General features: G+C 55.0%; 8 protein-coding genes across 8 annotated transcripts; 4 read left to right on the forward strand and 4 right to left on the reverse strand.

Moving 5' to 3' along the window:
* Positions 1-840: 840 nt before the first annotated feature.
* CHGG_03363 (uncharacterized protein) lies at positions 841-2220 on the forward strand (the record flags this gene model as incomplete). The annotated part of the gene is made up of 4 exons (XM_001229878.1): positions 841-961; positions 1316-1833; positions 1996-2055; positions 2191-2220. 4 exons carry the CDS (start codon positions 841-843, stop codon positions 2218-2220), a joined length of 729 nt encoding a protein of 242 aa, XP_001229879.1.
* A 428-nt stretch (positions 2221-2648) lies between these two features.
* Positions 2649-4122, reverse strand: CHGG_03364 (uncharacterized protein; the record flags this gene model as incomplete). Its single annotated transcript, XM_001229879.1, has 3 exons — positions 2649-3427; positions 3884-3955; positions 4116-4122. The coding sequence occupies 3 exons, from the start codon at positions 4120-4122 to the stop codon at positions 2649-2651; spliced, it is 858 nt and encodes a 285-aa protein (XP_001229880.1).
* A 423-nt stretch (positions 4123-4545) lies between these two features.
* CHGG_03365 (uncharacterized protein) lies at positions 4546-6421 on the reverse strand (the record flags this gene model as incomplete). Its single annotated transcript, XM_001229880.1, has 3 exons — positions 4546-5763; positions 5851-6296; positions 6367-6421. The coding sequence occupies 3 exons, from the start codon at positions 6419-6421 to the stop codon at positions 4546-4548; spliced, it is 1719 nt and encodes a 572-aa protein (XP_001229881.1).
* Positions 6422-7299: 878 nt separating this feature from the next.
* CHGG_03366 (uncharacterized protein) lies at positions 7300-10137 on the forward strand (the record flags this gene model as incomplete). Its single annotated transcript, XM_001229881.1, has 1 exon — positions 7300-10137. The coding sequence occupies one exon, from the start codon at positions 7300-7302 to the stop codon at positions 10135-10137; it is 2838 nt and encodes a 945-aa protein (XP_001229882.1).
* Positions 10138-10842: 705 nt separating this feature from the next.
* CHGG_03367 (uncharacterized protein) lies at positions 10843-13521 on the reverse strand (the record flags this gene model as incomplete). Its single annotated transcript, XM_001229882.1, has 8 exons — positions 10843-10994; positions 11052-11140; positions 11217-11426; positions 11560-11768; positions 11819-12373; positions 12459-12713; positions 12772-12915; positions 13006-13521. 8 exons carry the CDS (start codon positions 13519-13521, stop codon positions 10843-10845), a joined length of 2130 nt encoding a protein of 709 aa, XP_001229883.1.
* A 1471-nt stretch (positions 13522-14992) lies between these two features.
* CHGG_03368 (uncharacterized protein) lies at positions 14993-17881 on the forward strand (the record flags this gene model as incomplete). The annotated part of the gene is made up of 9 exons (XM_001229883.1): positions 14993-15043; positions 15130-16143; positions 16194-16325; positions 16530-16639; positions 16702-16837; positions 16894-17186; positions 17236-17392; positions 17470-17678; positions 17752-17881. 9 exons carry the CDS (start codon positions 14993-14995, stop codon positions 17879-17881), a joined length of 2232 nt encoding a protein of 743 aa, XP_001229884.1.
* A 528-nt stretch (positions 17882-18409) lies between these two features.
* CHGG_03369 (uncharacterized protein) lies at positions 18410-19612 on the reverse strand (the record flags this gene model as incomplete). Its single annotated transcript, XM_001229884.1, has 3 exons — positions 18410-18628; positions 18751-19443; positions 19505-19612. 3 exons carry the CDS (start codon positions 19610-19612, stop codon positions 18410-18412), a joined length of 1020 nt encoding a protein of 339 aa, XP_001229885.1.
* A 791-nt stretch (positions 19613-20403) lies between these two features.
* On the forward strand, positions 20404-24988 carry CHGG_03370 (uncharacterized protein; the record flags this gene model as incomplete). The annotated part of the gene is made up of 12 exons (XM_001229885.1): positions 20404-20577; positions 20690-20941; positions 21160-21491; positions 21718-21842; positions 22014-22168; positions 22233-22306; positions 22363-22392; positions 22478-22917; positions 22995-23190; positions 23324-23364; positions 23811-24238; positions 24389-24988. The coding sequence occupies 12 exons, from the start codon at positions 20404-20406 to the stop codon at positions 24986-24988; spliced, it is 2847 nt and encodes a 948-aa protein (XP_001229886.1).
* Between the last annotated feature and the right edge of the window lie 533 nt (positions 24989-25521).

A 25521-nucleotide genomic window follows, 5' to 3' on the forward strand; every position in this document is an offset into this window, starting at 1 on the left:
GGGTGGGGCGCAGAGTCGCGTTTGCAAACGAACGAGTGTAGGAGCGGGGTGGTTGGAGCTTCAAGTAGGGCGAGTTAATAAGGTCGTAGCTCGCTGTGGCTGGGCCACAAAGGCGACAGCGAGCTTCAATCTGGGAGGGGCGAAATGGAGGGGTAAGGTTTGAATGTGGGGCATTGATGAGCAGGGAGAACTCCAAGTGGCCAAAAGAAAAATAAAACGACGCCAACCTACAATCAGGCTGGGATCGGCATCATTACTTGGCCGGAATGCTGGGATGAGTGCCCGTTTAAGCCGTTTCACAAACATCCACGCATTGCAGTTCGCCGCTTGGCATTCATTACCAGCGAGGCCAACAACTTCAATGATATCGCTGTCAGGTCATCAGTCTCTCCAACCTCTCCCATAAGCATTCTAGCGGCACAGCCGAAAGAATATGCTGACATATTTAGACGTATCTAACCACGGGATGCACTGAACTTGGCAGAAGTACGACGGGTCTGCTGTGCCGTAAATTGTGGAAAGGGCACCACATCACGTATCACAACAGCCAGTGACGGAAGTCTGGCTTGTACTGTGTACACTCGATGCTATTGTTTAAACTCTAGCCTACTAGCCGTGATACGCCAACACGCACGCACCAGTCGTCCATGATTGATCGGGCAGCCGAAGGGGTGGCTCTCCCTTGAAGCTGCTTCTTGATGCTTCCAAGCGCCGGCCTAGAAGCCACAACAAATTGATTCTACATTGCACACTAGTGAGTGGTAACAAATCAGATATATCGACCCGTTTTCTACCTCATGTGTAGGTATCTTACGAACCTTCTCGGTCATCCACACCGTCATGACCGGGACTTCCCCTCTATTTGAAAAGTTTCTATTGCTTCACTACCATGACAGTTGCCCAGCATCCCAGTTCAAGCTCCTTCCGTTCAAGTGGGCAGAAGGCCACGACTTCCACATCTGTAAGAATGAATGTGCCTGGCGCCTACCTCATCTGCCTGGAGACTGTCGGTGCATCTGCCCGTGTTCCTTCCGTTGTTCCAAGGTTGCCCCAAGAGTTGGGTCGCTCTTGCCTGCCAGCTCCAAGCCAGGGAAGACCCCGCTGCTCTTCAAGTTCTTCCGACCTGGGCACGGGAACTCCCAAGACCGATGAGCTGCTTCTTTCAACAACTCAACCCATCCGAAGTCGTCTGAGAACAGGCGGCCGCGACCCTTCAAACTTTCGATTCTAGACAACCGGAAAGCAAGAATCACCCAAAATGGGCCGCTGGGGTCACTGTAAGCCATTCGTGCCTACCTATAATTTTAATCTCCAGTTGCATGTTGGGAAGGCACTGTCAGCCTTCCAGGCCTCTTCAAGGCCGATAACGACCAAGACCGCGCGTACGAGCTCGCTCAGGAAATCGCCGGCGATGAAGATGGACCCGAGTCCGAGGCCCTCTGCTCCTTCGGATACGCTGGTCTCATGGCCGACGGGGTTAACATTCTTGACAAATCCGCATTGGAGAGTGTCCGCCAAAAGCTCGACGCTGGCCTTGGTGACAAACTCATCGGCAAGTACCGGGCCCTCGCGGCTGCTACCGACAACTCCTGGAACGAGCACGAAGCCAAGTATAAGGTCATCATTCTGGGTGCACTCCTGATGGGGACCGGCGCGAAATCAGAGACCACGACCTTCAACATCTCCGTCAGCTCGCTTCCGAGGTTCAATGCAACGAGAACTTCACAGTCGCCTTTGCTGATACAGGGTTTCGAGGTCCGGGTAAAAGGCAGTTTCTCGCCGCCCTGGACAATTACTCGCCCGGAACTCCACGCAGTTACGAGCCAAGTTGCCGTACGTGAAAACCGCCCTCTCCTGTTCCCTCTCTCCCTTCCTCACGGCCGCTCCTGAGCGGGCTGGTAAAGCAGCTCCAGCCGTAAACTGCCCCCCCGTATACCTAGAGTGACAATAATGATCTAACATATCTGAACAGATGCCTGCGGTAAGTCAAAGCAGGACACTGGAAAGGCCCCCTTGAAGTGCAGTGGTTGTCCGAAGGGCTGGTTCTGCGATAAGGTAGGTTGCAAGCACAGTGCTGGCCTGGGGTGGCGGAGTTAGCTAACACATGAGTAGAACTGCCAACGGAGTCTATGGAGTGTCCACAAAAAGAGTTGTGGTGCCAACGTTAATGTTATGATGTTGAACGTTTAGAAAGTCGTGGAAAGGCAGAAAGGGTTGTGAGGCCTGGGGTGATGATGAGTTACCTGGTTAGGCAAGGTCGGCTTAGTCAAACTCAATCTAGCTGTTTCGAGCCCACGGGTTGGTGTTTTCATTTGTCATTTGCGGCTGATCCTCATGCCCGTCCACACCACTCAAAACCCACCGTCGCGACAGTCGGCGAATTTGTCCTCGAGGCAACACCATCGAGACGCCAACAATTTTCGCAGGTAAACAAACCCATTGTCTTTACCCCTTGCCCAATATATTACATTTGCTGCCCCGTGATGACATTTTTTGAGCAACACAAAAAGCCAAAGACGAGAACACAGCGTTGAAGAAACCGAGTCTTGCCTCTGGGGTCATCTTCGCTGACATGTCAATGCTGGCATAAATTTACTTGATCTAATCTGAGGGCACCCAACTCATTCTTTTGCATTCATGAACCACCGTTATGGGATCCGTTGTCTAATTTCATTCGTCATAGTCAATATTCCGTCCAGCCGGTCGTCGCGGTCGCCAGAAAGAAACAGCGAGGCAACAGGCCAGGCATGGATGCCCCCGATATCTACGTTGCTCTTCACGGCAACTTCGGCTTCTCGGAGCGTGTTGATGAGACCCTCAATGTCAGGTGCAAGCACCTCCTCCGTGCCATACGTGATGACGATACCTTGGGTCGGACTAGATCTCTCCCACCACAGAATATCCTTGCAACAGCCCGGTGACACTAACGGGTCTGTCGCGGGGATTCGGTTGCCCGCGAAATGTGTGCCATATCGACAGAGCTGCTGCGCGTCCAAGTAGTCGCTCGCAGTATTCTTATGCCGAGTCGAGACCAGCGTCGCCCAGGGCGATATTAACACAGCAAGTGCAGGTTTGGCGGGCAGCTGCTTCTTTCCGCTGCCATTTGCCCGGTTGTCACCCAAGCGGAGCAGCAAACACAGAATAAGCGTTGCACCTGCAGAATCGCCGCTTACACATACGATGGACGGATCCTGCGCCACCGCTAGGACGTGCTCGTAACCTTGCAGTGTCTCCTCGACTTGCGTGGGGAACGAAGCATCAGGGACGAGTGTGTACTCCAATGCGAAAATCGCCGGGTTCTTGTATCCTGCCGGACCCAGAACCGACAGCCATGTCAAGAGATACTCGAGATAGAAGTACGACGAACCCATCGAGAAGCCTCCTCCTGAATCTGTGTTAGCTTGAGGAAACCTGCGCTGCCGTACTCCTTACCATGGGCGTAATAGAGGACAAAGTCAGGCTTTACTTCTGGATTCTTGCTCATCCAAATGCCACGAAGCCCGCGCTACAAGCTGGTCAGCGTGAAGGACCGGGAAACAGATGCGCGGCAGCTACCTCGCGATGCTCCCACCAATGAATCGGAGACCCTAGATAGCCATGGCGGAGCAACCGGAACCAAAGAAACGGAAGCGACACCTCCCTCGCAAAGAACACCCGTCCTATCCTCGGCGGAATATTTCCGAAAGCGTACCGCACACAGCGGACCACGCCGTCCTCAAACAGCGACGCCCTCCTCTGGAAACCGCTCTGCTTCTCACGACGGGCCAGGTACCGGTCCCGGATGAGCGCAACAGGCAGCCCCGCCACTTTCGACCAGTCAGCATGCGTTACGAGACCGGAGGTCGGTGGTGGTACCACGACATGTCTGCCGCCGGGGACTTACGGAGGAACGGTAACGCCTGCAGAACGCACCACGCCGTCTCGAAAAAGCCGGCTCGCCAGATGAGCTGGGGCGCTAAGAAGAGGCAGAAGACGGCGCAGTCCAGATACGACACGGGCCCGAGATTCAGCTCACCCCGGTTAGGTGGGCGAGCGGGGGGTGCCGTGCTGGATGTAGTTCCGCGGGGGTCAGTTACACCAGTCTCACTGCAGATGTTGGGGACGATGCTGCCTACCACTCATTTTGGCTTCCGTCCCGCATTGGTCGGGCCGGGTGTGCTGAAGGGGAGGGTCGGGATGGTTTGGTGAAGCTGCTTGCTTCTGCAGTAGGAGGATGACGTCGGAGCGAGATGCAACACACCTACGGTTGCTTGGCAATCCCTCTCGTCTTGGCCCGAGTTCCTCCGACCATGGGCAAAAAGTCACCACTGTTTTGCAAAAAGGGGGAGGAGAAGGCCGACAAACGCGGCGATGTAACAGTTCAACCAGCTCGCACACAAATTCTTGGTCAGGCCCAGCACCATATAACACCAACAATGCATTTAATGGATAATATGTGTTTGAATCTACCCCCAACCCTCAATCACCAGATCATCCTCAGAACCAAGGACAAAAGCAATGCTATTCATTCCCACAGCTTCTCACTCATCGCCCCGGTACCTCAGCTCAGGTATTCTTCGCCACCTTCAAAATCCTCTCCTCCATCTCCTCAAACGCCGCCAGCACATTCCCATACTTCTGGAACACCCCATCGCGATACCCATCATCCACCTTCTGAATCGCCCCCTCCTCCTTCCAGCGCTTCCCAATCAGCTCATCAAACGTCTCGCCCTCGGCCCGCTCAAACGCCCACACGGCCTTGTACGCGCCGCCCAGCGCGCAGGCATTGCCGCCCACGTCCAGCTTGTACACGCCATCCGCCCCGCCCAGCACGTCGCCCACGATGCGCGCGATGGCCGGGTTGTGCGACCCGCCGCCGACCAGGTAGATGCGGCGCGGCTGCGCGGGCAGCTGGCCACCGCCGCCGCCGGGCGGGCTGACCAGGTTCTGGCTGCGCAGGCGCATGGACAGGGCCTGGGACTCGACGATGACGCGGGCGTCCGTCTCGGGCGCCCAGCCGGGCGGGTCCTGCTCCCGCAGCGCGCCGCCCGTGGCCGCGTCGCACGTGTAGCGCCAGGTGCCCGCGCGGATGTTGGGCACGATCTCGGGCAGGTAGAAGTACAGGCCGAGCTTGGCGCGGTCCGAGTCCGAGCGCACGTCGAGTGGGGGGGTCGCCAGCGCGTGCTGGTTGAAGGTTGCCCAGGGGTCGTTGTTGTTGTCGGTTGTGGCGGAAGACGGGGGCAGCGCGTCGCGCACCTTCTCGCGGGCCAGGCCGCCGTTCTTGTAGCACAGCATGAACATGTGCTGGCCCGGGGTGGTCGGGTGGTTGAAGAAGTGGTAGCTCGGGTCCGGCTTGTAGACGGGGGTGCTCATGAGGAAGGTGGTGCTGGTGCCCAGGCTGACGATGGCGTCGAGCGGGCGGAGCGGCAGCGCCAGGATTGTCGCCGGGTTGTCGCCCGTGAAGGGCGCGACCTCGCAGTCGGGGCTGAAGTTGTACCGCGAGGTGAAGTAGCTGCTGATCCGGCCCATGCTGCCGCCGCCGTCTTTCCGGACCTCGCCCAGCTTGCTGCGCAGGTCTGCCACGCCGTCCTTGCCGGCCGTGAGCTCGAGGAGCGGCTCGGACCAGTCGTTGCCGGCGATGTCCCAGAGGTTCATGCCGCAGACGTCGCTGATGTCCATGGGCGCCACGGCGCCGAGGAAGAGGGAGGCGAGGAAGGACGAGGCGAGGGAGATGCGGGATGTGTTGGCGTACATGTCCGGGAGCTTTCGCCGGAGGCGCATTATCTGTGTGCCGGTGAAGCGCTATTTGGCCGTTAGCCAATGTCCCTCTCTCGAAGGTATGTACCCTATGATCCCGTGCCCTCAACTTACATGATGCGCAGCACTCCCCGTAACCTCAGCCAAACGGTCCGCAGACCCCAGCTTCGCATCGAACTGGTCGCATTCCTGCTGTGTGCTGTGGTCCTGCCAATTCGGGGCGTACGGGTGCGAGAATGCCTCCTTTAGTTGGTCGACTAGCGGCCTGTCCGACTTCAGACTACCGAGCAGCGACTCGGCCTGGCGACCCCAGTAGACACTGCCGTGTTGCTGGCAGGAGCCGCTGATGCCCCGAATCCGGTTCAGGGGCGTCTTCTTCTCCTGCAACCGCTGCAGAACTAGGTCGAGGGACTCTAGCCACATGGCTACGGGGGCAAACACCTCGCCCTCATCCTCATTGACGAGCACGCCCTTCTTGACCTTGTACTTGGAAGCGAAGTCTTGGTCGAAGTCGACTTTGGCGTCCGCGACAACGTTGAGATCGGACTGTACGACAATTGCTGTAGGCAAAGATAATGTTAGTAGGTTAATTTACCCCAAGGAGTAATAGGTTTGCTCGGTGAGGCGCACCCTTCAGCTGCTGGGTCGAGAGGTCGAACCCCAGGTACAGGGGTCCGTCACTCATGATGATGAGGGTGTACTTGAAGGAGAGAGAGCTGTCTTTGTGAACCGCGAGACGAGATGGCGGGGTAAGTCCAATCAAGGAGTCTTCAGGCTTGGAAATCACACAAATTCAACAAGAACGCGAGGCACCACGGAACAATTCAAGCAAGACAGGAATTCCTCACGAAAATAATTAGAAGAGGGAGGGACCTCGTGCCCCTTTCAACCGACGTGGGGTCATCTTCGTCATTATCCCAAGCCATTCAGGTACACGGCATGGCGGGGCAGGCAGCCCCACGCTTCACAGAGAGCAGCCTCGTCTGGTGGCATTTAGCCTGAAATAGAATTGGTGGTCTCGACCAATGCCGAATGGCGACTGGCAGAAAAGGCTCCGGTGCGCGACATCTTTGGGCGATAGGCGCGCTTCCCATTGCGCATTGCCTGCCACGCTGCGTTTGCCGATGTCGCTCTTGGCTACTGGAGGGTTTCGAAATTCGGCTATTGTGTCGATAGAATGGATTCATCAATTCTTTGTGAGAAGATTGAGAACTTGCCCAGCATTGGCTGGACTCGGGTTTCCGAGTTGAGACGAGTTGGCTGCTGCATTGTTTCACTGATGAAACCCTAACCCAGACCCTCTAACCCTCTCTAGCCGCTAGAGCCACCTCACCCTGGAACCCTTGAATGATGAATGCCAGCTTGCAGCTGCACTGCTGCAGGCCCCTTCTCTTTTGGCAGGGCGCCCATTCCCGCCGCCAATGACAAAGGAACTAATCAGTTGACCCTTGGACTAAACAGAAAGCCTTCACAGAAAAACCAACCACCTGCCCCCGACGACTGTTTTATTTCACGACAGCGCCATGGACAGGCCGGGACCTCACGCAACGGCCTGAGGAAAGAATGCGCGCCTCGGTAATTTGGGCAAAACCATTGACGCCGGCGCTAGTGGTCCTAGGACTCCACGTACTCGCCGCCTATGGCTCCAGGTCCGGCTCTGAGACCGCCGTGACCACCGCGCCGGCTGCCACAGAGGTATGCGAGTCAAGAACCATCAACTACATCACCCACACCCTCCCACAGCAATGTCTGCGGACCTCATGGACGAGTCCCACCCCAGCCGTCACCCCCGACGACTCTACAATCCAGCCCGCCGTCACGACTACTGCCACGACAGCCACCGAGACCCCAGGGTCAACCCAAGACAATGAAACGGTACAAGAGCAGGACGCCCAGGAGGAGCTGGCCGCAAGCTCCTTCATGTCGTTCGAGGAGTGGAAGGAGATGATGTTGCGGAAGTCGGGGCAGGATCCCGCCAACATCAAATCCCAAAAGCAGCGCGAACACCGAGAACGGGACCCAAGCATGAACAGCGGGGATGTCGACAGCTTTGGGGAAGAGGGGGAAATCGCGCTCGATTTTGACGCCCTGGCCGAGAAGGTGTCTGAGATCACGTCGTCCACCGACAAAGCTACCCCAAAGACGGACGAGGCGGCGAAAGAAGAGCAAATCTTCTACGACGACGGCAAGACGCAGTACTACCGGAGCAAGGACGCCGGCAAAACGTGCAAGGAGAGATTCTCCTACGCATCCTTCGATGCCGGCGCGACGGTCCTCAAGACGAGCGCCCGTGCTAAGAATGCCAAGGCTATCCTGGTCGAGAACAAGGACTCGTACATGCTCCTAGAATGCCGCGCCAAAAACAAGTTCGTCATCGTCGAGTTGAGCGACGATATTCTTGTCGATACCGTCGTCCTAGCCAATTTCGAGTTCTTCTCTAGCATGATTCGCAAGTTCAGGGTTAGCGTCAGTGACCGCTACCCCGTGAAGTTGGACAAATGGGTAGACCTAGGCACCTTTGAAGCCCGTAACGCGCGAGACATGCAGGCTTTCTTGATCGAGCATCCTCAAATCTACACCAAGTACCTCCGCATCGAGTTTCTGAGCCACTGGGGCAACGAGTTCTACTGCCCGGTATCACTGCTCCGCGTCCATGGCACCCGTATGCTGGATACGTGGAAGGAGCCAAACCACGATGACGAGCCGGAGCAGATTCAAGGGTCAACCCAAGAGCCTGCAGCGGAGCCGCAGCAAATGCAGGAGCCAACAAACAGTGAAAATCCATCAGTGGTTGAGACTGAGGAGATTGCTCCCCGTGCCTCCATAGAAATGGGCCTTAGCCCCTGGCGTCCTCTTTTCCAGGGGAATTTCTCACTCCAAGTGTGCGAACTACGTTCGCCAACGACGGCCGATCCCACACCTGTCGAGTCAGGTTCGGTTATACCACCCAAAAAACCTGCCGCGGCCCCCGATTCGGTGACTCCGCGCCCATCGGCACCCTCAGTCGACGACGCACCTCGGTCCCGCCCAGGCAATTCGTCCTCGTCCGAGCCCGCATCTCCTGGAGCGTCCGTCTCCCAGGGGCATTCCGGGGGTGCTGCCGCTTCCAGCGCCCCTTCAACACCACCGCAGGCCAACGATAATACAGCCAGCAACTCAGGTCAGAAACAGTCGGATGGCAAGGGGGACACCGCGGAGAACTCATCTACCACCACAACCACCCCCCGCAACAAGACCAGCTCCGTCTCCTCCGCGTCTGCCTCCCCTACCGTACAAGAATCTTTCTTCAAGACCATGACCAAACGTCTCCAACTCCTCGAGTCCAACACGTCCCTCTCTCTCCAGTACATCGAAGAGCAGTCCCGTTTTCTGCAAGAAGTGCTCCTCAAGATGGAGCGCAAGCAGATAACGCGAGTCGACTCCTTCCTTGACACCCTCAACAAGACGGTCCTCTCCGAGCTCCGCAACGTGCGCACGCAGTACGACCAGATCTGGCAGAGCACCGTACTCGCCCTCGAAACCCAGCGTGAGCAATCCCAAGGCGAGATCGTCGCCCTCACCTCTCGCCTCAATATCCTTGCCGACGAAGTCGTCTTCCAAAAGCGCATGGCCATTCTCCAAAGCGTCCTCCTCCTCGCCTGCCTCGTCCTCGTCATCTTCAGCCGCGGTGGCCTCGCCGCCCTCGACAGCGCCTCCTTCCCCAATTTCCCCCCGGCCTCCACCGGCACCACGTACCGCCGCTACGGCTACGCCCGCTCCGACTCCCTCTCCGGCATCTCCATGCCCAGCTCATCGCCCCCACACCCGGGCCCTAACGGCCAGCCACCAAACGGAGCAGCTGCCGCCCAAAACTACAGCAACAACAACAACAATAATAACAACGGTAACAACCTCGCCACCTCCGCCCTCCCGCGCCACCTCTACCCGACGTCGTCCTCCGCTTCTTTCCGAGACAAGACCCTTCCCCTAACCCCGCCATCCGAGTACAGCAGGGAAAGCACGCCGGCAACATCACGCCTCAACCACCTCCACCACAGCCCCGAACCGCGCTTCTATGAGAAGCAAGACCCGGACCAGGACCAGGACCCCGAGCAAGAACCAGGGCAGGAACAGGAACAAGAACAGGAATACGGGACGCCATCGCGCCCACGCCCACGTCGACGCCACACGGCGTCTGCGGCATTGACAACAATGCCAGCATCGGACGCAGATGCCGAGGTCTCTTCCATTGAGATAAATCCCGGCATGACAGAAGAAATCGCATCTCCGCCACGAAGGGGAGAGGAAGAAAAGGGGCAAGAGGTGCAAGAGGAGGGGAAGCCACCGTTGTTGAGAGCCCGGTCATCGCAGCTGGGCGGGCTTAGGAAGCCTTTACCGGCGCTGCCCGAGGACCCGAGCTAATCGCACTGGTACTTACCTTAAATGTATTGACCGTAATGAGCCCCGTGTCGGTTCTTACCTAGATCCATTCTAATTCTGTTTTCCTGTTTTCTAATCCTTCTCACAATCCCATTGGAACTCCCTGCAATGGCCATTTTGATAAAATCACTCTCCGTGACGAGCTCGAGTGACAACAGGATGGAAAGGTAACGCTAATTGAGAGGCCAAAAGCTATCTCCGGGAATCTTAGCGATGCTGGATAATTGTCCGGGTCATACTCAGCCGCCGTCCGACTGCTCAAAAACCAGGCTCTGCGATATGGGACGACCTTTCCTAGACTACCAAGGCTTCAAGAACCCCATAGTCCAATCCCAAATGTCGTCCCGCTTCTTCACCTGCCGTTCCCCTCTCTTTCCCCTACCCACACTTTCCCTGAACTCTTTTTTTCTGGTTTATTTCGTGAAACTGGAGCCAAGTAACGCTGCGATATCATGCTTTCCCTCCGTTTCCGCCCAAAATGTGAACGTATCTGTAAAGAAAGTGTATCTTGAAGACAGCAAATGAATTGCAACGCAAATGGTGTCCACCTCTGTCGACTTCTCAAACATGGCAAAGCAAGCTAAGCCAGCGCTATTCCGCGGGGTGAATATTAACGTGTCTCGGCATCCCACCAAAACTCCTGTGATCTGCGATGTTGGCGTTCCCCGTGGAGCGCCCTCGTGGCGTCTACTGCTGCTGTCCGAAGTATCCGTGCTGCTGGGCGTGAGCATCGTAGTCGTACTCCTCCAGGGCCGCAAGCCTGGTGCCACGGTCGTACTGAGAACGCCGGCGGCGCTGCTCATCACGGAAATGCTGGCCAGCGTTGGGCGTGAAGAGCCCTAAAATAACAATGATTTAGTCAAGTACATAAACCCAAGCCAAAGCCTACTACTCACCGACATGCTCAGCATTCTCGCAGCTGCGCTTCATTTTGGACTGGTTGTCAGGCTCCGGGAACGGTTCCTCCTGGCCAGCCAGATCCGGCCTTGGCCCATTACAGGTAAAATAGAGCTGAAATTGTTAGCCCAAGTGTAAGGCACGACAATAGGAACGGGGCTCACCTTGGGTCGATAATGAGGCGCTTCCAGCATGACGGAGCTGTTACGAAATTTCTGAACCAGACAATCTTTCCCTTGAATGGCTTCGAAGCGTCAGCATGGAATCCAAACTTCTCGAGTGAAATCGTTAGAGAACGTACTCGCGTAGGAGATCTCGGCGACCTTGTCGCTCTTGAAGCAATTCCAGCGTTGGTTGCCTCGGGCATTGACGAACTGATCGCAGTCAGATATACAAGCCTGGGAAGACTGTGGGGGTTCAAGGAGTGGTCAAACATACATCAATTATGTCCAAAGGCTGGCGATTGTTAGCGACTATGGTGCTAGACAGACAGAATAGATGACTTACATCCACGAAATTGATGAAGGCGTAACCAACACTAAAAACGGACCGTCAATAAGGTAGGATGGATGCGAAGAGTAGGCTAATACTGACTTGCAGTCGTTGGCAAAATCAATGCGCAAGTACATGAAATCATACTTGCCCCAGCTCGACTCATCGACAATACGCTTTAACATAGCCTGATCGACTTTGTTGGGGATATTTCGCAACATGATCTACTTGTATGAGCTACCGCGCAATACGTGAGTATGGGGGGAAAACATACAGTAGTTCGGACGTCAATGCCGTCTCGGATGCGGTTGACATCAACGTGGTTGTGATGACCAGCGTTATTGAAGTATGGAGTGCGGTTGACCCGCATGGCGGTATGGCGGCGCGTGTCAAGACCTTGACGCCCATACGGCTGCGTGACTCTCGGGCTGGTGAAGTCGCTGTGCATTGCCATCGGTGTATCCGGAGGAGTAGTATTGAACAGTGGCGTCATAAGTGGCATGTTTCCTGAAATAGGAGTCATTGGCGCCATATGGGCAACACCCTGGCCGCGTGTCGGAGTCTGGTCAAGCATGTGCCGGCCCGGTGCGGCAGACTGGAGACCATGATAGACAACTGGATACACGGCGTATTGCTGCGGCTGGGCACGAAGTCGGGCAGGTGATTGATTGAACCGGCCAGGTGCGAGAAGTCCAGTTGGTCGCTGGGGGTTCTCTGAGGCACCCATACCTTGAAAGGCACTTGTAATGTTGTGATCGATGGTTTGCGAATCATTGAAAGGAGGGTTGTAACCCTCAACCGGCCGAGACATGGTTGCCACCCCGTTCAACTGACAAAGTGTCAGAATCAGGTGAACCCCCTGCGGCGAGAATGGAGGTTAGCGTAACTCAACGAAGAGGATTATTGCATCTTACACCCAATGTGGCCCTATTGAACTTGTGAACAACGGAGATGGCAATATCGGCGTCTGAAAATTCAACCGAAGCCCGGAAAGTCTGGTCGTTCGTCTCGCTTTGCCGCAGAAGCGCGAATACCTCACCCTGGGTTTCCAAGAAAGTATGGACGACAGTTTCAACGTGAACGGCGCCGAAATTGACACCTTCATCAAATGCAGTGATCTGAATCTTTCCGTCGCAGATCGGGTCAATTTGAGCCACCGGCCCACAGGCCTGGTACTCGTTAGCAAGATGAACCTGGGTTCTGCAAAGCAGTGAGAAGAAGTCTCACCTTGTGGAATTCGGCCGCGGCGATATACTCGGCACACCAGTGCGGAGAACCAAGTTGTACGTTGTCGTGGATGTTCCGGGCATCCCGTACGTTAGGAAGATGAAGGTAGACCCGGCCCTCGGCGGTGACCAGGTTGCGTTTACCCTGGCAAGGTGACCCAAGCCGCTCAAGCTTCTGTTTCTGCTGTTAGCGACGCATCGATGAGTTGATATAGAGTGACCAAAATCGTCTTACTGCGAGATATCCTTCAGCGTCAGTAACGGTGATCGGGAAAGAAGGTGAGTAGAGAACAAGGCAGCGCGAGATTCCCAGATCGCAGCTGAATTTGGCTGTAGCTTGGGGCGCGAAAAGTTGACGGTTGACACCAAGACCAGCATTCATTCCGGGCGACGCATTGAGCGATCCATGGGCCACGAGGGGAACCGAAAGAGGGCGAAATGCCGAGGCGGTAGGTGACAACTTCTGTTCTCCCTTACTAGTTGTGTTAGAGATGAAAGGATCCTTCTCAACGGTGGCTGAACTTGTATTGCCAAAGCCTTCGGGCCCGACATGGTGGTATTGGGCAGTGTGGCTGGAAGGGCCGTCAAGCCCGAGGGTGGTTAACAGCCTGTTAGATTTGGCCGGGTTCTCATCAGGAGAGAACACGGTGAGCTTGGTATCCGGGGTTCCCTCATATTTGTAAGAATCGACACCACCACTCGATGAGTGGGGAGAAGACGGGTTGAACGAGGCATCCCGCACATGCGCCATGGTGATGGTCGCCGTGCTGGTTCTCGTCACCGTGTGCCTTCTTGGCGGCGCTTTTGAAGCACGCGTGTATGAGGAAGTCGACGATGATGTGATTAGGTATCAGGTAGGACCTGACGAGAGGAGAAGAGAAGTGAGGGTAATTCTCGCAGGCGGGCGTCTCGTGAAGGAAAGAGGAGACCGATGCGCGATCCAAAAGAGGTTTGCGGAAGGAGAAACTGGGGTCGCTGGCAAACTCTCTAAAATCCTGAGATGGTGGAACAACCAAAAGTCGGGAAGGAGCGTGATGTAAAGAATATTAGAGTTCCTGAGGCAGGAACGGAGTAATTAGAAGTGGAAGGCAGGACCTGGGTCACTTCAAGTCAAGAGCTGCGATTTTGGAGATTGCCGCGAGTCTAAGCTTTGCAAGGCCGCACCACTTTGGAAGGGAACAAAAGGTGGAGGGTGAGAACTAAGGTAGACCGTAAATACTAGGAAATCGGATGATAGGTAGTGTTCGTAAACCCATGGAATCAGGGAAGTGTTCCTTTGATTTGGGACCCGATTTCGGTGTTACCACGGGATTTATGATGAGACGAGAATGTTGTTTAGAAAGAGATTTAAACTTCTCTTGTAATGCAAAAGTGTGGTAGAAGAAAGAAGAGAGACCACCCGAGTACCACGGAGAGATAAGGAGGTAGCCGGGAGTGCGAGACTGCAGAGACTGGAAGGCCCAGAGAACAGAAATGAACTTGCCTACAGAACTGACCTCCGTCGTCCCGACTCGACCTTTTATTTATTCATCACATATATTGCCATATTTATACTTCGGTTCCACATCGGTATCGTCCTTCTAATTTGTACGGTTGCGAAAAAGCCCACGTCATAAGGGAGCTTGGGCTGTATACCTGAACTATTTCTGGCGTGGAAGCGATCATATCCAATATCGATACGGAGCCGCTCGAAGTCTGTACCAAATGGCTCAAGACCCAAAGTTGTTCCATGTGTTCGGCATCGGCGGCAGCATAAATAAGTTGTCCGTCGCAAACCTGAGAGGGTAAACAACTGAACCCTTTGTTTACATGTATTTTATGCGACCACGGTGACCTCACATCCTGGATGGGTTTACGGGTTTTTGGTTTGGGGATCTTTGATCATGGGCAGCAAAACAGAGGCCAAATTTAAACCACATCACGGGTTGGTCGAGAATAGGTAGCGGGTAGTTGTATGCACACGTAGGTAGGAGACCGGGGACTCGACCGATGTCGTCGGAAAGACGGTGCTTGGCAACGGGTCCGCTCAACTCAAATCCCACGGCGTCACAAGCAGCATGGAGTCGGCGGGGCGGGCGCACAGACCACTAACCGCTCCCCAGGAAGCACTTGGTGACGCGGAGTTGAGGGGGGCGCTATGAACATCATCCTTTACGATTCGACAATTTCCCGAAGAGTTACGAATTAGGAAGCGGTAGAGGCCCTGATGCCCTCGATCCAAAATGCCGAGGAAACCCCAAACGTGGGACGACTATGACTCGGCGGTCACCCAGGTTCGTAATGCGATCAAGTTGTTGGCGAGAGTGTATCCCCTCGTTCCCCATACTCGTTGCTTACAGATAGCGTCGCCATATCGCAGATCATCCTTGCGCCGTCCGATTCCGAGTTTCTCGACCAGTTGATTCCCGTTCTTAAAGATGCAACAGCAAGCAGCCGCATTGGGTCCCTCGTCCAGAGCCTTTCCCGTTACGCCGAGGAACGCGAGGGAGACATCGAGCGCATCGGCCTGACCAAGCACGAAGAATTCCTAAGCTCCGTCAACCAGCTGCAGAAAGTGCGCGAGGGAACTGTGGCCCTGACGGCCGAGATCCTGGACCTCAACCAGTCCATTCAAGCGAGCACGGAGAAGCTCGCTGAGCAGAAGCAGGGGCTGGTGGACACGCGCGGGGTGCGTCAGAACATCACGGATGTATCGGACGCCCTTGAGGAGTCGCTTAAGATTCTGCATGCTGTCAACAATGCCCACGACCTCATCCGGAAAAAAAAATACTATGCCGCCCTCAAGTCCCTGGAGGACCTCCAAAACGAGTATTTGGTACCCATCATTCAAAACAAGTTCGCGACTCAGTACAAGCTTGCCGATATGATCCAGAAGTCAATTCCCGCTTCACAGAAGGCAATTTCGGAGGCGGTTATGTCGGATTTGAACAGTTGGTTGTTCATCGTCCGGGAATCGTCGCAGTTCCTAGGCGAGGTGGCTTTCTATCACACGGAGCAGCGAAGGGCCAGGCAAAAGGAGCGGATGGAGGGGAACGAACTATTAAGCCGCTTCAAGCTGAACTCGGCTATCGAACTGGTTTTTGACGAGGACGACGAGTTCGACGTTCTTTCCAACGATGAGCTCCAGGTCGACTTTACGCCGTTGCACGAAGCGTTGCATATTCACGAAGCGCTTGGGCAGGTCGACAGGTTTCGTGTTGAGTATGCAGCCACTCGAAGGCAGCAGAAAGACTTGATTTTGCCGAGCTCCGAGAACCTGTTTGCCAATAATGACAACGAGGGCCTCAAGGCCCTCCTGGAAAGTGTGGCTGGGTTTGCAATCATTGAAAAGGCCACCATGCAACGGGCACCGTTAGTTCGTTCGACGCTCGATGTAAGATTTCACGATATCCGGGATCAGGAACAACGACTGACGCTAAGCAGGTTGACGAGCTTTGGGATTCCATGTGTCAGGCCGTTATCCGAATCACCTCGAGGTCGTTGGAAGGCGTAAATAATGAGGAGCTGCTCAAGCATATCAAGGAGGATATTGCCCTGTTTATCCAAACCATGGAGGTGAGTTATCCGGTTGCGTCACACCCGCCGCTGTGTCTGACAACACATTCAGGGCTGGGGATATTCCGCATCTCTAGTGAACAATTTCCAGCTTGTGTTATTTCACAAGTTTGCGGAGTTGCTGCAGTATCGGTTCGCGGCAGTCTTCAAAGAGGTGAGGCAACTGATGGGGGTGACCTTGGACAGAGCTGACAAGCGTTGAAGACCGTTTCAACGGATGATTACATGCCTATGAGCATCAAAACCCCTAGCGACTACAGCCAGGTTTACTCTGCCATCCTATTCGACGACGAGATGTCCCCAGAAGAGGTCACGTATGTTACCAAAGCTATGCCCAGGAGAATATTTGCGGGTTCTAACCGTCGACTTGTTGCAGACTCCCCATCGTCCTACCGTTCTCCAAGATGTACCCTCACTGCTGCATGCACATTAGGGAATATGAGCAAGATTTTCGCAAATTCACCCAAGAGAACTTTGACCGCCCTAATGTCGTCGATGAAATGCTTAGAAAGGTATGGAGATAGTGTTCAGAGAGCCTGGGTTTGGTCCTCGCTAACCATTCGCCCAGACGCTGGATGAGCTTCTCACCGATATCGTTTGCAAAACCCTTGTGGAACGACTGAACTCGCAATATCTCGGGCAAATCGTGCAGATCCTGACCAACCTCGAGCACTTTGAGGCTGCCTGCCAAAAGTTGGAGCAACTGTTGATTCAGGGCCGATCTTCCACGTCGGCAGGGGGTCCAGTCACCTTGAAAGCAACCGAGTTGTTCAGAAACCACAAGAAGACAGCTGAGAAGCGTATCTTTGAGCTCGTGAATTCCAAGATAGACGACCTTGTAGATACCTCTGATTACGACTGGTAAGTTCGGCGGCCCGGGACCATTGCCGGATTTGCTAACGCAGAATAGGACCGCGACGACACCACCTGAAGAACCCAGCAACTACATGGTAACCTTGACTCGCTTCCTCGAAAATATCATGAGCTCGACCCTCCTCGGCTTACCCCGCGAGATCAAAGAGCTCATCTACTTCGACGCCCTTAGCCACGCTTCCAATAAGATCCTCGTAAGAACGCTTCCACTATACATACCCCCTCCCTATGCAGCATGGTGTGGTCAATAGCTAATACCCGACCCCCTTAGGCACTTCCGCTCCACCCCGACGTCAAGAAGATCAACCCCAACGGCGTCGCCGCCATGGCGCTCGACGTCAAGCACCTAACAGACTTCGTCAGCAAGCTCGAGAACGCCTTCATGCTGGAACAGAACCTGGACGAGCTGCAACAGACGGCAGCGCTCATGCAGTCCGAGGACCACGAGGAGTTCTACGACATCTCGATCCGCAACAAGAAGTACGGCCGCGTCGACGCCATGAACGGGCCATTACTACTGGAGAAGTACGTTTATCTTGTATTCTTTTCGTAGGGATGGGGATATATCTCGTGAGGATTTGTTTGCTAATCAGTGGTTGCTCATCAGGATCACCCAAACGGTCGAGAACCCAAGCCGGACAGCGCCGCTCGCTAATTTCGGATCGCGCTTCGGTTTGAGGTGATTGATTGATGGCCTCCCTTCTCGACACGATGTTACGATACCACCCACTACCAGCCAGCTCTTGCCATCCCCGAAAATGACGTGGATAAAAATGAGAGTCATAATTCAATCATGAAACTAACCCAACATCGCCGCCGCCGCCGCCGCCGCCCAGACAGACCACTACTACTACCACTACTACTACTACTGAAAGCCCGATACCGACAAGGAAATGGATGCTGAACATGAACACACTGGACGGCTCTATCGGGGGAAGATGGAGGAAAATCCCAGCAAAACCACCCTGATGATACCCCCGACCTTACTTTCTGCGCCAAAACCATATTCCCCAATTTGATACGATAACTAACAACTCGGTCCCTGTGCATCCGTTCCGCTCTCCGATCTTCGCTGGCCACGGCTCCGCATTTGCCCGAAACGCTATCTCGGCGTGCAACGCGAGCCCCGATAGTTTTTATGAGTTCATGAGTGAAGGGTCCATAGGTGCCGCGTCGTCGACCCGCCCCGATTCCATGTCAGCCATGGTAAGTCAATGGCTCAGAGTTGCCTCGTCGGTAATTGTCGTGAGCTTTGTCTGATCCGCGGGGAAGCCAATCTGAGCCGCAATTTCTTCATCCGGCTCGAGCTTGATCGTCCCCGCTAGGGGCTCAGCGCCAGCCTCATGCCCCGCCGCCCATGGCTGGCTCACAGGCACATCCTGGTGCGTAAGCCCATATCCCGCTGTGGGACTGCTCCCCGCCGGGTCGGCCTTCTAGGCGCCCTACTGGTCCAGTTAGCTTGATTCGACACGGGAGGCGGCATAGGATGCAAGGGGGGGTTGACAGGGGAGACAAGCGGGTGGCAAAGAAGAATTTCGGTGCCTGAACATACTTGCTGAGGAGGCATCGTCCCATAGGTGTACATATCGTCAACGTTGTACATTTGGGCTTGGGGTTGGCCATACGTGGGTGCGCCTGGCTGGACTTGGCCGGCGTACATGGGCTGGGGCTGACGGTAATCGGCTTCGGGACCCATGTTGTGGCCGCCGAGGGTGTAATCCGGCGCAGCCATCGGATGTTGGCCGGCGTGATTGGGGGCGCCGACGCCGGGGATTTGAGGCTGGGGGGCAGCGGGTTGGGGAGCGGCGGCGGTTTGGTTGGTTGTCCGCTTTGCGTGGGAAGAGGCTTCTTCACGCGGGACAATGTCGATGAGGAAGTCGAACATGTCAGACTTGGCCAATGCCGAAGCGATGTCGGATCGCTGGAGGGTCCGCCGTTTGTTTTCTTCCGCATGGATCCAGGCCCGCATGGTAAGCTCGGTAATGAAGATATCGCAACCCTTGGCGAACAGAATCGGGGCCTCGGCCGAAATCATCTTGACCTCTGGGTCGGCCTTCATGACCTTCTTGATCCGCGCAAGTGGTAACTGATGCATCTTGTAGTCGTGTGTATCACTCTCAAGGTGGCTGATAGTATGTTGCCAGTAGGCTGTGAGGACATCTTTGTAGTGGCCGGTCAGACCTTGGTGCACATTCGCCCATGTCCCAGTGTACAGCTCGGAGGGCGCAAAGCCTTGGGTAGAGATCTAGAGGGGTGATGTCAGCGGTCGAAGTTTGTCGGCTGGGCGGGATGGAGACAAATCGTACCGCGGCACTCGCGCCGTAATGGCCACCCAAGCTGAGGTCGTAAACAGGCATTTGCCGGGCCTGCTGCCCGTGCTGCCCGTGCTGGGCCGAAGAGGGGTTCGGATCCATGATGGGTTTGTCTTGGGTGGTATAACCTAGGGGAGCGTTTGGGTGACCTTTAAACGCGCCACGAAATAGAGGTAGAGGTCGATGGTGGTTGCGCGGGGATTATGCCGATGTCGCCCGAATTGTCTCAGTTTCTCCGCCTTTCTGATGCACTGTGGTTCGGTAGGTGCGCGCTAGATTCACTTCACGGTCTGTTAGCCCGCGCATTTGTTTACTTTGCGACTGCCGCCGCGCCGCTCTATGGTCGCAACCAGCCTCCCGCGAATGCCCCGTTGATTGGGCGGAATGGTGATTGGGTGGGCGCGTCAAGTGTGGGAAGGGGAGCGAATGGGTGGAGTTCAAAAAGGTTGTTTGAACGACTCGTCTGGGCCGAGGACGCGAGCCACTCAGCTCTCGTTGCGAGCGGTATTAGATGATTGGTGAGAATTGAATTGGCGGATTGGATAGAAGCTCAAGTGGGAGGCTTGGAGAATGGCGCAGCAGTTGCCGGTGATAATGGCGGGAGGCAAAAACTTGTAGCACGTACCTTGCAATGGAGTTTTCACGACGCGGGTATTTGGATGAAAACTGTTGAAGTCTTGAGGGATTGGGGAAGTGGTGATTTGTGCAGGCGGTCAAGTCAGCTCGGAAGGTTGGGCATCAGCGTGGGCGGACAACGTGGGCGGACAGCAAAGTGTGGCGCAGGTCCCGGTTTCCGTGTGAGAAGCGTGCGGGGATTGGCTGCTTTTATGGGTATTTTCCCGAAGCTGCCCAACCGCGACAGCTGGCCGGTCTCCAGCCTCATTTGTTGCCCTATGACGACACGGCCAATGAAACTTGAGGCTGGAATGGGCTGGCGCCAAATGAACCTCGCCGGGGCAAGCCGGGCATCATCGTTTCTCCTTCTGCCGAGCGCACGGACCGAGTTCCAGGTTGGGAACAGCCCAGAGCCTCGTCGCATCGGCCCACCTGCAGTGGGACAGTTGCAGGTTGAGGGCCCCACCTCAGATTTTGTCGTCTTCATTTTTTTTTTTCCCATCGCGCTCAGCTTCCTACCGTTTCTCCTTCGTTCGGCTCCCAAAATTGTGTCACCTTCATTAGGCAATTATGGCGGCCACTTTTGGCTTGCCCGATGATGAGATCGACCGGCTACTTTCGGAAGCCGAGGCTCGCCTTTCTGGCAATGGCAGTTTAGACGCTGTCGCTGTTGCTGGTGTAGCCGCTGCAGCTGCAAAGACACCAGCAACCATCGTGGCGCCTCCCGCGCCAACTGCTGGGGAACAGACGTCAGTCCCCGAGAAGAAGTCTGAGAAGCTGACTGTTCGGGTTCCCCAGCTTCCCCAGAAGAACAAGGTACGTAGCCAGCGCTATCGAGTCCATCACCCCCACGTGTTCCATGATGAAAGCAAATCCCAAACTCTATGACGCCAGCAAGATCCCGTCATGGGACTCGAGCTGGCACCATAATGATTTCCTTAGTTCATAGTTACTCTGACACGGACACTCCCCTCAAACCTTTGTTGATTCTATACTCTATCGCTTGGTTTGTCCACGGTGCTGACTGAAGACAGGGACCCAAAGATACGCTGGGCGCCGATTGGTTCAACTTGCCGCGTACCAACCTTACGCCCGAACTGAAGCGCGATTTGCAAGCTTTGAGGATGCGTGACGTGGCCGCCATGGGCAAGCAGTTCTTCAAGAAGGATTCTCGCAAGGACCTCATCCCGGAGTACAGCCAAGTCGGGACTATCATTGCGGGAGCAACAGAGGGCGTAAACAGCCGTCTGACGCGCAAGGAAAAGAAGCGAACGATTGTCGAGGAGATCCTGGCGAGTGAGAACGTTGGCAAGCTCAAGAGCAAGTACTCAAGATATCCAAGAGAAGAAGAGGAGCGGGAAGAAGGGTCATTACAAGAAGCTGGTGGCTGGCCGGCGGAAACGCAACGGGTGAAAGCCGGGCAGAGCCATCTGTGAACGATACGCATGCCGACCTCGATATCAGGTTGGTTTTGATCAAGCACCATATGCGGCCGCGTTGCGGCCGCCAGCGCAATGCGCACACATCACGAGTTGAAGACTCGGCTACAGTTGGGTCTCCTCGATGCTTGTTCTATACGAATATACCCAAAGGAACCAGTCCCACTTGCTCAGGACGAAGCACAATGTGCTGGCAGGTGGGAATCATGCAGCAACCCTTCGGACGGTGGAAATGGACTTCTTGGCGATACTAGCCTGTGACAGACAGAAGAACGAGGGTTAGTCCAGGGTCTTATCAGACGGCCCTTTGACCACATACAATTCAAAACAAATGTCAAGCCGATCAAAAACGATACCTAGTGTAATCATTGAACGCTCTGCTCGTGTTGGTTGCTTGCATTTTGGCTGAGAGCATGCCGCTGTTGAAGCTGTCTTCTTATTTTCACGAGATCTTATCGATAACAACCCTAGCCAACATCGCGCCAAAAACTCGGCTGAACGGTTGGAGGTGTTGCACTCAACATCCACAGTTGTCGAGGGTCACGCAGAGATGAATCCGCCGCGGTTAATACGGCCATTACGGCCTTTCCTCCAAGGGCAATTGGTATGACACATGTTTGCATTTGATTAGGAAGCGGGGGATATATCTGACATGCGGGGAATGTTAGCCCCTCACAGCCCCTCGATCGGCCGTGGTCGGCATCCCGCGCGCCTCGATCCAGCTTCGAACCTATGCTTCGGTGTGAGTAGACATTGTGTCTTGGAACTACGTCGAGTTTCTAAACTGACTCCTGACAGTGAAGTGCCTAGTACCGGAGAGAAGTCGAGGTCAGCCAGCCCTGCCTAAGTCCCTCGACGGGACCCCTGAACCGCTCGCTCGTGGACGAAGACTAACACCACACCCCCGCAACAGCGCCACACCACCCGCCCAAAATGCGAAATCCGACAAGCCGGCCGTCTCCCGAATGCCCCGTGCCCTGGAGGCACTCTACCTGAAGCCGCTCCGGCGCGAGGTCGAGTACGGCGTGCCGTCCTGCAACCTGCAGCTGCGCTCCTACTCGGTGCGCAACCTCGAGTTCTTCTGCGACTTCGCTCTGCGCGCCGCCTACTACCTCGGCCTGCCTGCGTTCGGCCCCGTGCCGCTGCCGCGCAAAGTCCAGCGCTGGACGGTGCCCAAGTCGACCTTCATCTTCAAGAAGAGCCAGGAAAACTTTGAGCGCATCACCCTGCGCCGCATGATTCAGATCCGCGACGGGAACCCGGAGACGGTGCAACTGTGGTTGGCGTTTCTGCAGAAGCATGCTTACTATGGGATCGGTATGAAGGCGAACGTTTGGGAGTTTAGCAAGCTGGGTATGTTGGCTCTTTTCGGTGTCGTGATAACTTAGAGGCGTCATGGCTAATTGTCTTTTTCTCTCTCTTTTTAACAGGCGTCGGAAAGGAGATGGACAAGAGCCTCGAACAAACGGAGAAATTGATGGAGGACAAGTGGGAGCACCTGAGCTACGTGGAGCGGCGGCCAGAGTTCCAGAAAAAGAAGGACAGGGGCCCTCGCGAGCAGCTGCCTCCAGCAGAGGATATGGAAGCGTTCCTAGCGTCAGAGAGGAGGAAGATTGCAGGCGGCCGGTAGACAAGGCTATGTGGATGTTGTTGAATGTATCATATCTCAAACCTGTATCTTCTGTGGGAGGTTGAGTTGTACAACAAATACCGTTCTGTCTGGGCCTATGTGAACATTATAAGAATTCACCATTTGTAGGAAGAATCATCCCAAACTAGATAGACTTTACTATGTACGAAGTAAGTTGTTTATATTCTTAAATTCATGTACGACACTCCTTGGGTGCCAAGGTGACTTGCAACTGTGATCCTTGTTTGATCAAGTTCCGGCGAGCCAATCCCGAATTTTTTATGCGCATACCTAACCCTGAAAGTCTCATCTCACACCATCAACTCACATCACAACTCAGATGACAGTTTGTCCGGCCGGCGGCTTCACATACTCTCGTTTTGATCTGCGAAAGGCAACTGCCGCCGATTCGCCATGTACCGAGGTTTCAGGGCCGGAAATAATGTCTGGCAGCAACTGAGGGCCGGCGAGCCTGGCCGTTCGTTGCGGAGGGCAGCAGCATCCATTGCAACAACAACGGGAAAGTCAAGAAGCACAATCACGAAAACTATCACGGGGACAGGGCAGACTAGGAACTTTGTTTCTGGGGCACAGGATGATACAACTTCGGCGACAGAAGCAAAGACGGAAGCAGAAGAGCCACCAGTCGGCCAAGATACGGCAAAGATCTCATTGCCGGAGGGTGAGAAACCGTCGGAAAACGGCCCCAAAATCATCTTCTCGGGTATACAACCTACGGGCAGGCCTCACCTCGGCAACTACCTCGGGGCCCTGAAGCAATGGAAACATCTGCAGGACACGGCTCACCCGGACACGAAGCTTTTTTTTTGTATTGTTGACCTACACGCCATGACCACACCCCACGCCCGAGGGGAAATGCAGGACCTCAGATGGGATATGATGGCCAGCTTGCTCGCCTTGGGACTCGACCCGGATCGGTGCACCATCTTCTTTCAGTCGACCGTACCGCAACACGCCGAGCTGCAGTGGATCCTGAGCTGCACTGCCTCTACAGGCTACTTATCACGCATGACACAGTGGAAAGTAAGTATTGGACCGGATAGGGGCGCCCTGCGGCTCGGCAGCTAATACAGTGCGCAGACCAAGTTGAAACTCGACGACGATGCAACAATAGAAACCACCAAAGGGAAGAAAACTCTTAAGCATGGCTTGTTCTCGTACCCTGTTCTCCAGGCGGCCGACATCCTGCTTTACGGCACCACCCACGTCCCCGTCGGCGAAGACCAGCGCCAGCATCTCGAGTTCACCCGAGAATGCGTTTCCAACTTCAACTACGCCTACAAGACGGACCTTTTCGCGGCGCCCGAGACCTTGATCTCTCCTTTCCCCCGCATCATGTCCCTGACAACACCGCGCCAAAAAATGTCCAAATCCGACTCCGCGATCAAGTCGCTCCTCCACGTCACCAGCTCGCCCAAGAAAATCACCCAGAGGATTTCCCAGGCCGTTACCGACTCCCGCAACGAGGTCACCTACGACCCGGAAAACAGAGCGGGAGTGGCCAACCTTATCCACCTCCTATCCGGCTTCGATCCCAAGGGCCGCACCCCCGAGGAGCTGGGCGAGACGATGAAAGGGTATAAAATCTCCGAGCTAAAGCAGGTTGTAATTGAGGTTCTCACCGACGAGCTCGCCGAGACCCGGGTGAACTTCGCGCGGCTTTCGTCAGATAGAGACAAGCTACGAGAGATCTCGGCTCAAGGCACTCAGAAGGCGAGGCTCCAGGCAGAGAAAATTATGGCCAAGGTGAAGGACGTCACTGGTATATTTTGATTGATCATTGCTTGGGCAGGTGGTAGTGTACAGATAGAGTCGGGCACATACAGGAGCGTGTAAGTTTGTACAATAGCAGAACTACATCGTTGTACATTTGTTCCTTGGGGCCCCTTTATCCAGCTCGGCGCCGACTTGGTACATCACAATGTCAAGGCGTTGAGGGGGGACGTAGTCGCGTCATATGCACCCGGTTTCACTCAGCCCACTCACATCAAACCCGATTTTCTCCACAAACGGCAGAACGACACAGTTCACACCCTCACGACCATCATACCCAGACCCAACAATATCGTTTACGGCAGAGAGACCGTGGCTGCTACAACGATTTTCTAGCCTAGGTACCAGTTCAATTCACCCACAATCTACCCACACCATTCAACCTCCCCTCGACACATCTCAGGACACGTACGCAAAGTTTGCCCCGCGACAGGCCATCCAAAACTCCCTCACCACCTGGTTCGTCGCTCTCGCACCTCTCAACCTATTGCCGAATGTTAGCCACAACCTCCCCTTAAACAACCCCCAAAACA

This window comes from Chaetomium globosum, genomic scaffold (assembly GCF_000143365.1).
Source record: "Chaetomium globosum CBS 148.51 scaffold_2 genomic scaffold, whole genome shotgun sequence".
Taxonomy (NCBI): Eukaryota; Fungi; Ascomycota; class Sordariomycetes; order Sordariales; family Chaetomiaceae; genus Chaetomium; species Chaetomium globosum.